Source organism: Coturnix japonica, chromosome 1, assembly GCF_001577835.2.
Source record: "Coturnix japonica isolate 7356 chromosome 1, Coturnix japonica 2.1, whole genome shotgun sequence".
Classification (NCBI taxonomy): domain Eukaryota; kingdom Metazoa; phylum Chordata; class Aves; order Galliformes; family Phasianidae; genus Coturnix; species Coturnix japonica.
In genome coordinates, this window is record NC_029516.1 from 763,789 (window position 1) to 778,272 (window position 14,484).

General features: G+C 48.0%; 1 protein-coding gene and 1 long non-coding RNA gene across 7 annotated transcripts in view; one reads left to right on the forward strand and one right to left on the reverse strand.

The window, feature by feature from the left end:
- LOC107309846 overlaps nucleotides 1–3,887 on the reverse strand; it is a 6,201-nt gene extending 2,314 nt beyond the window's left edge. The window contains exons 1-3 of one of the 4 annotated variants that reach the window (XR_001553374.2): nucleotides 3,182–3,886; nucleotides 560–1,265; nucleotides 19–291 (exon numbers count right to left, since the gene is read on the reverse strand). This is a non-coding gene — a long non-coding RNA (uncharacterized LOC107309846). Of the gene's footprint in view, nucleotides 1–18; nucleotides 292–361; nucleotides 1,266–1,353 lie in introns of those variants that run through there. The other 3 variants (XR_001553388.2, XR_001553364.2, XR_001553399.2) reach the window with 3 other exon arrangements.
- The window catches only part of AHCYL2 (adenosylhomocysteinase like 2), a 37,144-nt gene that overhangs the window by 5,190 nt on the left and 17,470 nt on the right, over nucleotides 1–14,484 (forward strand). The window contains exon 1 of one of the 3 annotated variants that reach the window (XM_015854892.2): nucleotides 636–847. The exons of 1 other annotated variant lie outside the window; for it this stretch is intronic. In XM_015854892.2, coding sequence (XP_015710378.2) covers nucleotides 668–847 — 180 coding nt within the window. In that variant the 5' untranslated portion in view covers nucleotides 636–667. Of the gene's footprint in view, nucleotides 1–635; nucleotides 848–12,508; nucleotides 12,760–14,484 lie in introns of those variants that run through there. One more of the 3 variants, XM_015854743.2, reaches the window with a different exon arrangement.

Below are 14,484 nucleotides of genomic sequence, written 5' to 3' on the forward strand. Positions count from 1 at the left end.
CACAACCATCCTATGTCTCTGCTGTCTTTAAGGACCCTTTCAACCCAACCATTCTATGATTTCAGTAGCCCACATCTTCCATCTCGCCACACAGTTTCCTGTACATGGGAATCAAACTCAAGTGATTTTTCTTGTAGGTGGTCAGAAATTAAGGATTCATTGCAATCAATTAACTAAGTGGTAACAGCATACAAGAAGCTCTGTGACATAATCAGCTATTTCTTCTTTTTCTTATCAGTACCTCCGTGATCTGTTTCTCATTATTTCTTGTTTGTTACCTCCTCAGCCCTCCTGCAACGAGAGAGGGTTGGTTGTAACTGGTGGGAAAAGCTCTGCATAATAACCAAGCAACAGAACAGTGTGAAGAGCACTGTGCTCCCTGTCTGGCTTTGTAATGCATTCCAACAATGCACAGATGAGCACAATGCAAGCAGAACAAATTCGGCTTCAATACAAGAGTTGTGGGAGGGGAACTCTGTCTTCTTTCTAGAGTGGTGTCCTGCCTCAACCCAGCCAAGTGTGGGCTATCAGCGTGGAAATGCTCCCTCACTTCTCCTACCTGGTGCTAATTGAAGGCGATTTGCAGGTGGTGGAACGCAGCCCTCACTCCTCAGCTTTGCTGATCAAAAGGTGTAGTAGGAAATGGGGTTTTGTGCTGAAGAACCCGATGCAGGGAGCTGAAGGCATGTCGCCGTGCTTTATTTTCCTTCAGAAGGAAATACAGGGAACCATATTTGTCCTAACGAAGCAATGCATTTCGTTTCGGCTCCGCTCTGGCTTTGGCTCACCCAAAGCTTTGGGAAGGATGAGGGTGACAGACACAGAAGAGCTTCCCAGAACAAAACAGGTTTGTGTTTTGCTTTCTTTTTTTCCCCCCCCCTTTTTGCGTCAACAACCCCTGCAACAATCCAGGCCTTTCACTCGGTTTAAATTGGGTTATTCAGCACTAATGTTATGCAAGGCTCCTGATTAGTGGTGTGGAGTTGGAGTTGGGAGACTATGGGAGCTGCGATGGAATTAAGGTAACCCTGGCAACCATTGTCATTAAAATCAGGTTCCTCTTGTTGCATTCCTTGCAGCCCTCGTGTGCTGGAGCAGCACAAGGGTTCTCCCCAGGATATTCCAGTCTGGAGTGTGGAAGAAGAAGGTTTGAGGTGGTGAACGTGGCTCACTTTCTTGTTTAGTGCTTTGTGGAGTCTTAGAAACGTGGAATATCCATTGGAAGGGACCTTCTAGGAGACCTGGTGTGGGATTTCTCTGTGTGGCTGAGGAGAAAGAAGGGAAAAAAAATATAAAATTAAAAGGAAAATAGTGTTATTTCACTCCCCACCCCCACCCCACATGCATACTGACCTCTACATAGGAGGAGACTTTGAGAAACAGAGAAGTAAGTGAGGAGGAAGAGGCTTTGCTTGGCTGTCTTGTGATATGGAGATGATCTTGGTCAGTGTCTTCCTCTTATCCAGTGGGGCGATATCACTTCTCTCTTCTCTGTGGATGTTTCATCTCCACTGTTTGGAGACATCTTGCAACCACGAGATAGAGATGGACCAGGAATCCACTGGATAAACCTCCCAGTGCTTTATTTCAACCCAGCTCATGTGGGTCCTGGTAGCCAATAGGTTGACCCAAGGTTGACCATGAACCAGGAAGGCCAATGGGACCTTGGGGTGCATTGCACAGAGCATGACCAGAAAGACCCAGTGCTGAGCTCACCAGTTCTAGACAGGGAACAGCTGGGAGAGCCCAGTGGAGAGATAGTGGGGGCCTGGAGCACCTCCTGATAGGGACAGGCTGAGAGCTCCAGGGCTGTGCATGTGGAGGAGAGAAGGCTGAGAGAGGGGATCTGATCAACAGCAAAGCACTTTCAGTACTTGGCATCTCGTTTTTCCTTGACTTATTCATCATATAAATCAACTGAAACGTTTTCTGGTTTCTCCGCAGCAGATGCAGCACAAAATGACCACAGATGAGTCACTGGGCTGTCTGAACATGCAAAGCATTTTGATCCGACGTTCCTCGTGATGTGGCTTCCCCGTCACATTCTTGTTGCCTCACCTTTCTGTGGGGAGATGTTAGCTGCTGGTGTGGGGATTGCAAAGAGCAGCTGCTCCTATGGGAGGTGACAAGCTGTATTTGGGATCTTTAATTCATAGAATCATAAGGGTTGGAGTCATCAAGTCCAAATGCCAACCCATCCCCACCATGCCTACAAAGACCTTGCATGGGGAAGGACTGGAGCTGTGGGCAGCAGCACTAAGGCTGATTCATCGCATGGTTTAGGGGTGAGGTTTGGGGTTATCCTACCTCAGATCACCCAGTGGCAATGCTGAGTGGGTGCAGACAGCTGCCAGGCCTGGGCAGACCTGAGGCTGAGCACTGAGCTTCTCATCCCGTGGGGATTCTGGACTGAACCTGAGCAGTGTGGGTGCTCCATCCGTGGAGCTGCCCATGGTCATGAATGGGGTCTGGGTGGCCTAAACTGGTGGGGGAGACCCAGCCCATGAAAGAAGTGTGGCGAGGGGGCTTTGAGGTCCCTTTCCATTCAACTGTGCTGGGATTCTGTGATCTTGAAGTACCCTTCCATCCTAACCATTCTAGGATTCTAGGGTTGAGATGGATGCTGCCATGTCCTCACTTCATCCTTGGAGTTGACTTAGTGCCATTCCTGATGCAGATCCTTGGCACTTCCCCGTGTTGTCATGGAAAACAAATTTAAGCCCATTCCCTTCCATGAGGATGGTGCTGCCTCTTGGGCAAATCCATTTCTGGGTTGTCAGAAAGAATCAGGGAAGCATTCTGGGTGAAAATCGGCTTTAAATGCTGTTCCTTTTCGTGTCGCTTTTGCCGCTCTCCTTTCCCATAGGCACAGCCGTCCTTGGCTGATCTCTGAGCGTCTTAACGCACGTGCAGCCCCCCCAGCCCTCACGTTTCCTTCTCTTTATTCAGCTTTTGAGAAACCCTGAACAGAGGGAAAGCACAGAACGTGCTTCAGAGACAAACAGAAGGAGAGGACGCGTGCCGAGAGCTGAGCCGCCTACCAGGCACCTCCCAGCACATCACAATGCATCGGGGCAGAGCCTCAATTACCACTGCGAGGATTCTGCTCCCTCATCCATCTCACCCATCCGCTCCTTTTGTTTCCTACCCACACGTAAAATGCATTCAGGTCAGCACCCACCTCCGTCTGCAGAGCGGATCATGGAGGTACACAGCTGAGAAGGACAAACATCCATTTCTCTTTTCTCTCTCCTTCCTAGAACTCCTTTGCTTCTGCATAAGGGCTGTGTGCTGCGATAATGCAGAAGTACACAGTGTTGGGTTTCAGCTATTCCAGCTATTTAACAGCAGTTATTCTTCACGTGAACTGCTTTGGGAAACAGCAGCTGTGTAATTCAGGGGATGGTTCATGAGCCTGAAGGGGATGGTGCTGGAAGGCTTCAAGCGCTGGATTTATCAGTGTCAAAGAATTGCTGAAACCCAAACCCAATCCATCCTGTGGTTCTGCCATCTTTAAAATCCCTTCCAACCCAACTGTTCAATGGCTCTGTAGTCCCACAGGCCCGTGGTGCAAAAAGCAGGATGTGTTTCCTTGAGAAAAGGAGCTGCAAACAAACCTGACAGACGTTTAGCGAGATCCAGCCCCCGTTATTGGCAGGCACGCTGCCACTGTGATAAATGCTGTGAGATTTGTGCCCAGGGTGTGAATGACTCACTTACACTTGATGTGTTGCTGCTCACAGTCTGTGCTTTGTGGGATTTCCAGGTTTCTGGAGGTGTGAGGTGTGCGCTCCCCGTGGTGTATCACAACAGCCGCCCCTTGGGGCTCTCCTCCGGCTGAGACAGTAATGCTGGGAGTGATGGAGCTCAGATCTTAAGCTCTGCTGAGCTGCAGGAATGGAGTTGGAATTTTGTGGGGCTATGGATGATTATTCCTACAGTGCTGCTTGCTGCTGTGTTTGGGTTGTGTAAGGGAGCTCATCCGAGCCCATAGATGTGTAGAGCCTTCCCATTCTTTTATGCTGTATTTCCACTTCAGCCATCCATCGATTTTGTTCATGAATGAGAGAATCATGGAATGGTTGGGTTAGAAGGGTCCTTAAAGATCACAGAACTGCAGAGTGGTTGGGTTGGAAGGGTCCTTAAAGGTCACAGAGCCATGGGATGGTTGGGATGGAAGGGTCCTTCAAGGTCATGGAATGGTTGGGATGGAAGGGTCCTTTAAGGTCACGGAATGGTTGGGATGGAAGGGTCCTTCAAGGTCATGGAATGGTTGGGATGGAAGGGTCCTTCAAGGTCATGGAATGGTTGGGATAGAAGGGTCCTTTAAGGTCACGGAATGGTTGGGATGGAAGGGTCCTTCAAGGTCATGGAATGGTTGGGATGGAAGGGTCCTTCAGTGTCATGGAATGGTTGGGATGGAAGGGTCCTTTAAGGTCAGGGAACATGTTGTGTCCCCAATAAATGGGATGCAGTTGCTGCTTTGTCTGTTCCCATGCCCTAGCCATGAAGCTTGCCCTTTGCTATCAAGCAATTTAATACTTTTAAAAACTTTTTTTCTTTCTTTCTTTCTTTTTTTTTTTTTTAATGTGACAACAAAGAGAATCTGCAAGAGGATAATTGAACTGAAAGCACAACACTGAGATCATTATCGGCGAGCATGGCTGAATGGCCTTAGGAAGTATGTGCTTATTCATTGCACATATTCAATATTCATTTGAAATCTGCTCAGAGTACTTGCATTTCTCCTGGTGGTGTTGGACAGAAACGTATTTTAGAGGCTGAGCCCAGGATGGAAAGCTCTTGGTGCGGTAGGTCACTGTGAGGTGGTTGTAGGTTGATGGGGAGGGATTGTAGGTCACTGTGGGGTGGTTGTAGGCTGATGGGGATGGATTGTAGGTCACTGTGAGGTGGTTGTAGGCTGCTATGAAGAATCTGTAGGTCAACCTGAGAAGATTGTAGGCTGCTATGAAGAGGCTGTAGGTCACTGTGAAGTCATTGTAGGTCGCCATGGGATTGTGGTAGGCTGCTGTGAAGAGGCTTTAGGTCATCATGAGGTGGCTGTAGGCTGCTATGAAGAGGTTGTAGGTCTCCATGAGATGATTGTAGGTAGCTGTGAGATGGTTGTAGGTCACCACAAGGAGATTATAGGTAGTTATTAAGACATTATTGATCACTCTAAGGTGGCTGCAGGTCACCGTGAAGTAACTATAGGCTGCCATGAGGTGGCTGTAGGTAAATGGTGTATTACGTGGCCTGTATCTTCCAAGAGACTTAAACATGGGATTTTATTTCACTCTTGTTCGATTCTGCGTGGGGAAGCCCCATTGCCTGCCACCAAAATCTGCTGGTTTGGGATTTCTGATGCTTGGGAAGAAAAAAGGCATTTTAATCTTTGGTTCATGGAGCCAAAGTGAAATGCACTCATTATCGTTAGCCTGTTCCAAGCACAGTCTGGTCTGAATTGAAAGCGGCAGCATATATTTCTGAAATCCATTTTAGTGTTTAATGCTCTGTTGCAGAAAAAAACCGCGTCATTACGGGTAATGCTACACCCATTGGCTTCAGTAACCCTTGTCTCAAAAGCAGCGCTCCCACACTTTGCATTGTGCCTTTTGCTGCTTTTATGGCCTGATTGCTGCAGTGGTGATCTCGGGTAACAGCCTCATTTCTCTGCTGAACGTTTAGAAAGAGCTGATGAGCAGAAAAAGGCTTTTAATTGTGTGCTTGATGGACTGAAATATGGTGGGGCTGAGCTCTTCATCCAGCGCCCCGCGATAAATTTGTCATCTCCCAGTTTTGGTATTCCTTTTAATTGTCATTTTCTGTGAAAGCCCTTAAAAAGAGACAACGATGCTCTTAAATAGGACTTGAGAGGTTGGGGAATGAACGTTTGCGTGGAGGAGTCATTTTTTCGGAGCAGTTTAGAACAGAGCTGCTTTATTTCTCGGAGCGGAATGACGCACGTCTGAACTCTGCACCAAAAATGACATTGGCCTCCACTCGTGTTGCAACAAGAGCTGCTGTCTGGCTGCCTTTGGATTATGCTTCAGAGCAAGGCCTGCCTCAAACAACAGGTCTGAACAGATGGATATCTGACCGAGCTTTTCTTGCTCAGCGTTGTGTTCCTTAACGTGACGCCGAGGCCGTTCCTGACCCCGTGGGGCACTTGGATGCAGTGACGGGCACACGGAGCCTGCAGCGATTTCAAGTTGATTTGACACGCCATGGGTTTAATTGCAATACTCTTATGTGCACAATTAAACACACTTAACCCTTTGGTGGATGAAGAGATTGGAAAATAGGCAGAGTTAGCTGGATCCTTCTCGTTCTGTTTGCTTCATTGGAGTTCTTTGACATCTACGTTGTTCTGAAATGAATTTCACCAGATATACAACAGATATTGCTCTGTTCCATTTTGATCCCAGATTTGGGGGGAGGAGATACGACCTGGTGTGTCCCTCCTGGAAGGAGGGGAGCAGCTCGTGTGTTGGGCTCCCATTGGTATCTTTTTAAGAAGTGATATGCAGAGCATCTGCTTGATTCCCACAGTGATTTCTTTTCATGATTATTTCTTTTCTTCTTTGAAAAGGCGTTGGTACATAACGGGATGACTCTGCCTGCATAGACAGAAGGAAAGAGGATTTGAGGGGAACACGACGTGTTTTTGGTCTGATTTTGTTGATCAGGGAAGTGAATTGGGGCATTTATTTCCATCGAAGACAGATGATCCATGGTAGAAATGTGTCCCTGTGAAGTTGCCTGAATGCAGCCGTGTGGTTCACCCTGTCTGTGTGTTGTGGATGGATTATTTCTAACCACATTCAACAGTGTTAGAGAATCGTAGAGCTGTGGAATGGGTTGGAAGGGTCCTTAAAGATCATAGAATCATGGGATGATTGGGTTGGAAGGGTCCTTAAAGATCATAGAATCATGGGATGATTGGGTTGGAAGAGTCCTTAAAGATCATAGAATCATGGGGTGGTTGGGTTGGAAGGGTCCTTAAATATCATATAGCTACAGAGTGGTTGAGTTGGAAAATACCGTAAAGAGAACAGATCTATAGAATGGTTGGGTTGGAAGGTCCTCAAAGATCATATTGCTACAGAATGATTGGGTTTGACCCCAAAGCTTCCCTGCCCCCCCTTCTGTGGGCTGGCTGCCCCCCACCGGCTCAGGCTGCCCAAGGTCCCATCCAGCCACGTCTCGCTGTACATTGCACACATCACATATTGGTGCATTTATTCAAAACACAAAAATCCCACTCATGTCTCACAGTTATTTGGCTCTCTGGATCCATTTCCTGTAACGGATTCAGGATTTCAAGCAAATAAATACCACTTCAACTCTTGTTCTTGGCTGCTCGGCGCTGTTATAACTCAGAGATTGGAACAGAAGCAGAACTCAGTGTGTTTTGGAAGCCTGAGGAATGTAGAGTTCAGGCATCCCCATGGTCCGGACCCAAACTGCACAGACTGTGGGCGGTCCAGTGCTTGTATTGCCAATAAAACAACACATCAACATCCTCTTATAAAACCTGGCCTTCAATTTGGACGCTTTGAAATTAATAACCGTGGGGATGTGGCGGTGGGGGACGTGGTTTGGTGGGCATGGCAGGGGTGGTTTGGGGTTGGACTTGGTGATCTTAGGGATCTTTTCCAACCTTTATGATTCTCTTTAGGGAAGTGGTTTAGTGGGCATGGCGGGGTTGGGTTGGGTTGGGGATGGATGTGGTGACTGTAGAGGTCTTCTCCATCCTCAGTGATTGCATTTAGGGACGTGCTTTAGTGGGCATGATGGGGTTGGGTTGGGGTTGAACATGGTGACCTTCAAGGTCTTTTCCATCCTCGGTGATTGTATGATTGTCTTTAGGAACGTGGTTTGGTGGGGTTGGATTGGGGATGGATGTGGTGACTGTAGAGGTCTTCTCCATCCTCAGTGATTGTCTTTAGGGACGTGCCTTAGTGGGCATGGTGGGGTTGGGTTGGGTTGGGGTTGAACATGGTGACCTTCAAGGTCTTTTCCATCCTCAGTGATTGTATGATTGTCTTTAGGAACGTGGTTTAGTGGGCATGATGGGGTTGGGTTGGGTTGGGTTGGGTTGGGGATGGACGTGGTGACTGTAGAGGTCTTCTCCATCCTCAGTGATTGTCTTTAGGAACGTGCCTTAGTGGGCATGGTGGGGTTGAGTTGGGTTGGGGTTGGAAGTGGTGATCTTTGAGGTCTTTTCCATCCTCAGTGCTTGTTTTTGGGGATGTGCTTTAGTGAGTATGGTGGTGTTGGGTTGGGGTTGGACGTGGTGACCTTCGAGGTCTTCTCCATCCTCAGTGATTGTCTTTAGGAACGTGGTTTGGTGGGCCTGGTGGGGTTGGGTTGGGGTTGGATGTGGTGACCTTCGAGGTCTTTTCTATCCTTGGTGATTCTGTACATTATAGAATGGCTCCAAATGACTCCAAAGCATTTTAGGTGCACTGAAAGAGGGAACTAAGTGGCATAGAAACGTGCTGCGCTGTTTGTTTTCCAGAAACAAGTTTAAATCTAGTTGTTAGGACACTCTTGGGCTGTCAGTCCCCTTCTCCATGCTGTCAGTCTGTGTTTTGGGCAGGTTGTGGTTCTGGTGTTGGCGTGTCATCACTGAGCATGGGTCAGACAAAGAGTGGAGATGGAGAATGCATTTCTGACCTCCTGAAGCACTGAGCACTTCTGACAAATGGCTCCTCTGGGATCCACGGAGCATTGCATAGCTGCCGGCACACTGCTGGCTGCTAAGTGATTAAAACACGTCAATTAGCAGATGGTAATAGTGCTCGTTAAGCTTGATTTCACTGAGGCCTGATGAACCTGAAGACGCTGCTGTCTCATTGACAGTGACTGCGTCTTTTCCTCTCCGGGCACATTTGTTCTGTGCTGAGAGGTTTGTTGGTTTTTGAGTGTTTGTTTTTTTTTTAATCTATTTTTTATATCTGTATTAATAACACATGAGGTTATACTCCGTAGTCCTGGTGGGATGGAGAGATGAGCTCAGAGCCGGGAAGCTCTCATCATTCGCAAGGAAAGGATGTGATATGGGGAGGGATGGGAGCTGCACGCTTTGATTTCTGATAGCAGCACTCAGGGTCCTGGCAAGGTGGTTGGTGCCCTGTGACCTGACTTGGGTTGAAAGGGACCTCAAGGATCATGAAGATCCTTGGCAACCCAGCTCAGAGGAGCCCTTCCCAGCTGAGCCAGTCCATCCCGAGACCTTTCAGACCCATTGCAGGCACTCAGAGCACGGAAGGTGAACAGCTGTGACTGCATCTGCTGGTGGCCGCGTGGATCGTAGGACCACGGAATCATTGAGGTTGGAAGAGGGCATCTCCTATATCAGCACCCCAACCCATGCCCACTGAGTGTGTCCCTCAGTGCCGTATCTCCATGGTTCTTGATTGGGGTGAGGAGCTGCAGGGCACAGCGCGGGGCGGCAGTAATCCCTCCTGGGAAAGCTTCTCCGTGTCCCTTGGGGGACCTGTCACTTAATTCCCATGGGAAAATGGAACAGAAGGGGGAGTTGGTTGTCGCTGCCTATTGAAGCAGCTCAGCCTCTGATTATGCCAAGGTCTGCTGATTAAAGCTTTGCTCGTTAACTTAATTTTCCCTGCTTCATTGACAGCCGAGCGGCGCGTGACGCAGCCAGTGTCACTTCCAGCACCAGTTTGGGGTGTTTGCAGTGAATCTGAGGGCTTGCAGTGTGTGAGCAGGTTGGACTCGGTGATCCTTATGGACCCCTTCCAGCATGGGATGTTCTGAGATGCTGAGCAGGGGAGCTTTTCCATCTCAAATACCCTTGTTTTGGGTTCTCCGCTCTTGTTTTATTACTGGGTCGGATTTTTCTTTATTGGGTGCTGGGGCAGAGATTTGGTTAGAGGGCCTTGAAATCATAAAATCAATAAGGCTGAAAAAGACCTCTGAGATCATCAAGTCCATCTGTTGACCCATCACCACTGTGCCCACTAACCATGTCCCTAGGAGCCACATCTATAATGTTTCTCCAGTCCTTGTTATTGATTTACGTTCCTGCCTTCACTTTCTCTACCACCCCACGAACCTTGAAGCAACTTTCCAGCTCCCTCCCAACTTGTCATCCCTTGTTCTTGTGCCCAAGCAATGCGACGCTGTGGCTTGGAATTGGAATCTCTTTCCTTTTTCGCCCTAAAGCAGCTGTCAGAAGCAAGCAGGAGCACAGCAGATGGCAGCGAACCAGTATTAAATGGTTCTGGGACTGAGGGATGCTGCTGCTGGTGGCACAGGGCTTGCTGTATGGGCAAAGCATTCTGCCAGCAGAGATCTTTGGCATGTTCTCAAAGGACTGGTCAGCCTGCCCGGGGTGATGCATATACAACATGGGTTTAGGCTTGCAAAGGAATGGCTATAATAAGATTATCATCATTCTTTTCTTTCCCCTTGTAGCGTTTCTCTTCTGGCTGAGCGTGTTTGTGGAGGGGCAGCTGGCACGGGATGTGCAGAGCCTTTGCTGTGAGTCAGATGGGTCAAATGACCACGGGTCTTCCTGGCCTCTTAGGACCCTTCCAACCCAACCATTCTGAATCCTTCAAAGACCCTTCCAACCCAACCATTCTGAGATCTGTAAGGACCCTTCCAACCCAACCATTCAGAGATCTTAAAGGATCCTTTCGACCCAGCCATTCAGAGTCCTTCAAGGTCCCTTCCAACCCAACCATTCTGTGATCTTTAAGGACCCTTCCAACCCAACCGTCCCATGATTCTATGATCTTTAAGGACCCTTCCAACAGAGGTTGATTTTTGTAGTTCTGTGATTGTTAAGGTCCCTTCCAACCCATCCATTCCATGGCTCTTTGGGATTCTAGCATTCCATGACTCAGATGATGACATGGTCGTTTAAAACCAGCGCAGGCTTGCTGCGATGCTGCCTTTCTCACTCTCCTGCCCTCCTCTCCAAGTTTAGTTTGAACAGAATTGTATAACCCCATTCATTCTTTCAGCCAATATTCAAATCCTGGTGCCGGCTGCACTTTTGCCTTTTAAAGACACAATTTCAAGCTGCCTGCTCCATGGCAGAGCCATGTGCCATGTTCAGAGTACTGATGCTTTACTGTTCAGAGAGCTCTGTGTCCACAGAGTCCTGGAAACCCCATGGGGAAAATCAGTTGTTTCAAGAATAAATTTTTCTCTGATGATAAAATCTTGCAGACCCCAGCAGGTACACATGCCCTGGGAAGGTGTTTCTTGCCATAAAGCCCCAACCTTCAGTTTCTGCAAACACTTTTAGTTAAGTTGGAGGTTCAGGTAGGCATCAAGCTCACAACTACTCCAAAACTGGGCTGTGTGGAAGGCAGAGGGCGGAACTCAGACAGCAATGCAGTAAGTTAATGAGAAAATGAGACTTGAGTTCAACTTGTAAGAGCTGGGTGGCTTCTTTAAAGGCTGCTTCTGTTTTGGTGTTGACTTGACAAAAGGTCTTGAATTGGGAGAATTCATTGTTTTCTGTCCTCTTGGGAAGGAGATCTCAGCGCCAGGAGCTGCGAGCAGCCCGACATTAATTAACTTGTTGAATTCATGCTCACAAGTTAGCCTGAAGCTGGGCAGACCTCACATCCACTCAGATTCCCCTGGTTTTATTCACAGCAGGAGGCTCAAATGCTTTTTCCTCGGGCTCTCGCTCCCCCTCGTGACCATGTGTGGCTTTTGCAGCCCATCGCATGCATTAAACTCTCATTATCTTCATTCTCCAAGCAGTGTAATGTGCTTCTGAGCTCAGCCTCAATGCAGGTGTGCACTCCAAATTCAACCTAATGGCCCTTGGTGCAAATGACTGCAGGATGGTGATGTAGATGTCCACCAGGACTGGATCCCTTATAGTCAGCACACCCAGCTTCTGCAAAAGACCCATATCCCATTTGTTCACCCACATTCCTGTTTTATTGACAGGGACAGCCAAGTGTCCTTGTTCCTTATTTAAGTATTTTGAAGGCTAAGAAGAGCGTGGGAGAGAGAACCCGGAGTGTCAGCATGGTTTATAAGTCAGCAGCTCTTCCTCCTTATGGTGACTGTGTTGGGAGTGAATTGCTGCAGTTCATCAGTTCTGCAGTTCATCATCTGCAACAGCAAATCCTGTAGGTTTGGGAAATCTCAGCTGCCTGCCCTTGGGGCTGCAGCAGCCAGGCTGCATTTTTGCTGGTAAGTTATTTGTGTGTTGCTTGGAGCTGAGGATAAAACAGCCCAAAGCTCGAAGCAGAGCTGAACAGAAGCTGCTTTCACTCAGGAAGGAGAAGCGGTGCCAGCAGGGTGAAAATCTCACCAAAACCCAACAAACTTTCCCCAGTTTCTGTTCATCGAGGCGGTTCAGACAAAATCCATTTGCTTTGCAGGAGTGTATGAGGTGTGTTAGCCCTGGGTTTTTCTGCCTGCTGGCAGCAGAGGGAGCTGCAGCTGATTCAGCCAGCTCCATCTCTGCTTTTCTTTGGGACTGAGCAACACACGAGTCCTTTAAGACTATTTCTGATCCTTCATACAGCCATGGGATTACAAAGCCTGTTTGCAACCATATTGAGTTTAAATCCAGCAATAGAGGCATCCGGCTGGCTGCAGCTGCAGAAATGAGGTGGGCAAGGCACCCGGCATGGGATTGGGGGCAGAAATGATGAACCCAGCAAACTCCTGGAGCTGGGCATGGGGCTGACACTGATGGAGCTGGGGAATGGCAGCGCCTGCAGCCCTGCTTTCCATGTGCCAGCGTGGATGGTGAGTTACTTACCATGCTATTTTCATTCCCACATCACTGTCTGATGGCTGCTGTGGGGAGCTGGAAGTCTCGCACACTCAGGTCTCATTGATCTGCATTCAGACTCAGTGGATTTGGGGATACAGTGGTTGGGTTACAGTGACACTGGGATGTGGTGACATTGGGATTTGGTGGCACTGAGATACAGTGATGATGTTGGGATATGATGACAGTGGGATACAATGACATGGGGGTATGATGGCATTGGGATACAGTGGTGTTGGGTTATGATGACATAAGGATATGATGGCATTGGGATACGGTGGTGTTGGGATATGATGACACGAGGATATGATGGCATTGGGATACTGTGGTGTTGGGATATGATGACATGAGGATATGATGGCATTGGGATATGGTAGTGTTGGGATATGATGACATGAGGATATGATGGCATTGGGATACGGTGGCATTGAGGTACAATGACATGGAGATATGAAGGTGCTGAGTGGTGTTGGGATGTGATGGTGTTGAGATATGGTGACATTGGGACACAGTGGCACAAAGCTGGCAGGAGAATCAGTATGAAGTCCAGGATCTTCTGGACACGCTCCCCTGCCAGGACCCATCAGCTCTCAAACTGCAGGTGACTGACACAAGACATGGTCCCAATGTGCCACCCCATTTCATGGCTGTGTTGTATTAAGAGCCAATTTCATAGCAATTTGGGGAGGAGGAGTGGGAGAAAACACGGCACCTTCCAGGGGACTCAATGTTTTATCAGCTACGAGATCAGCATAGCAATTGCTATCTCTTTAACTATTTCAATTCTCGTTATCAAATCAGTTCTTAAATCAGATTCTGACATTGCCATGGCATCTCTGACACTGCAGCCACACCTCAGGGCAGAGTGTGCATCGTGTTGGTAGCAGAGAGGGTTGGAAACAGGAAAATATGCTTTTCTCTGCTTGGTTTCTCTGATGGAAAGAATTCTCCAGGCAGCTGAAAATACATCAGCCTTGCTCCAAGAAGCAGGCAGGGCTGGGAGGCAGAGGGAGTGTGTCTGGAGCTCGACTCGGCGTTGTCCACGGGACTCATTTTCCTTGGTTTCCACTCATCTCTTTCTATTTTTGGAGTCGTGCCTCTTGGTATTTCTTCTAAAAATACTGAGGTCACCAGAATAAGAAGTTTATACGCTCATACAAAGCTATTCTTAGTGCTTCATCTTTGTCTACAAGTGCAGCCCATGCGTGGAGGTTGGCTCCGAACTCATTGTTCCCCTCCATGTCCCATATCAGGTGCCCTCAGTGGAGCTCCCCGAGGCTCTGTGGATCTCACAGCTTCTTTCTGTAAGACCACATTTCACCATTCAGTGCCTTGCTCCTTTTCTGTTGTTTTTCTTTTATCCTTTCACCCACGTTGTACGTACATCAGCTACAAAGAAATGGGTTTTTGTAGAACAGAATATCTGGAGTTGGAAGGGACCCATAAGGATCATCACTTATTGATGACTTCATTGAAATTCTGAATTTAAGTTCTGAGCAGAGTTTGTGATCCTGATTTTAACTCAACTGAATTGAATTCTACGTGCTTTCTCAGGTCAGCGTGGAAGCGAACGATCATGCTTTAAATAATGATTAGCCTAAGCCGCAGAATGCTCATCCTCATTAAGGTCATTATTTCAAGCAGCTTTTTATACTCTTACCTTAACACTCACTTCAAGCCTCTACGCAGCTCTTACTATT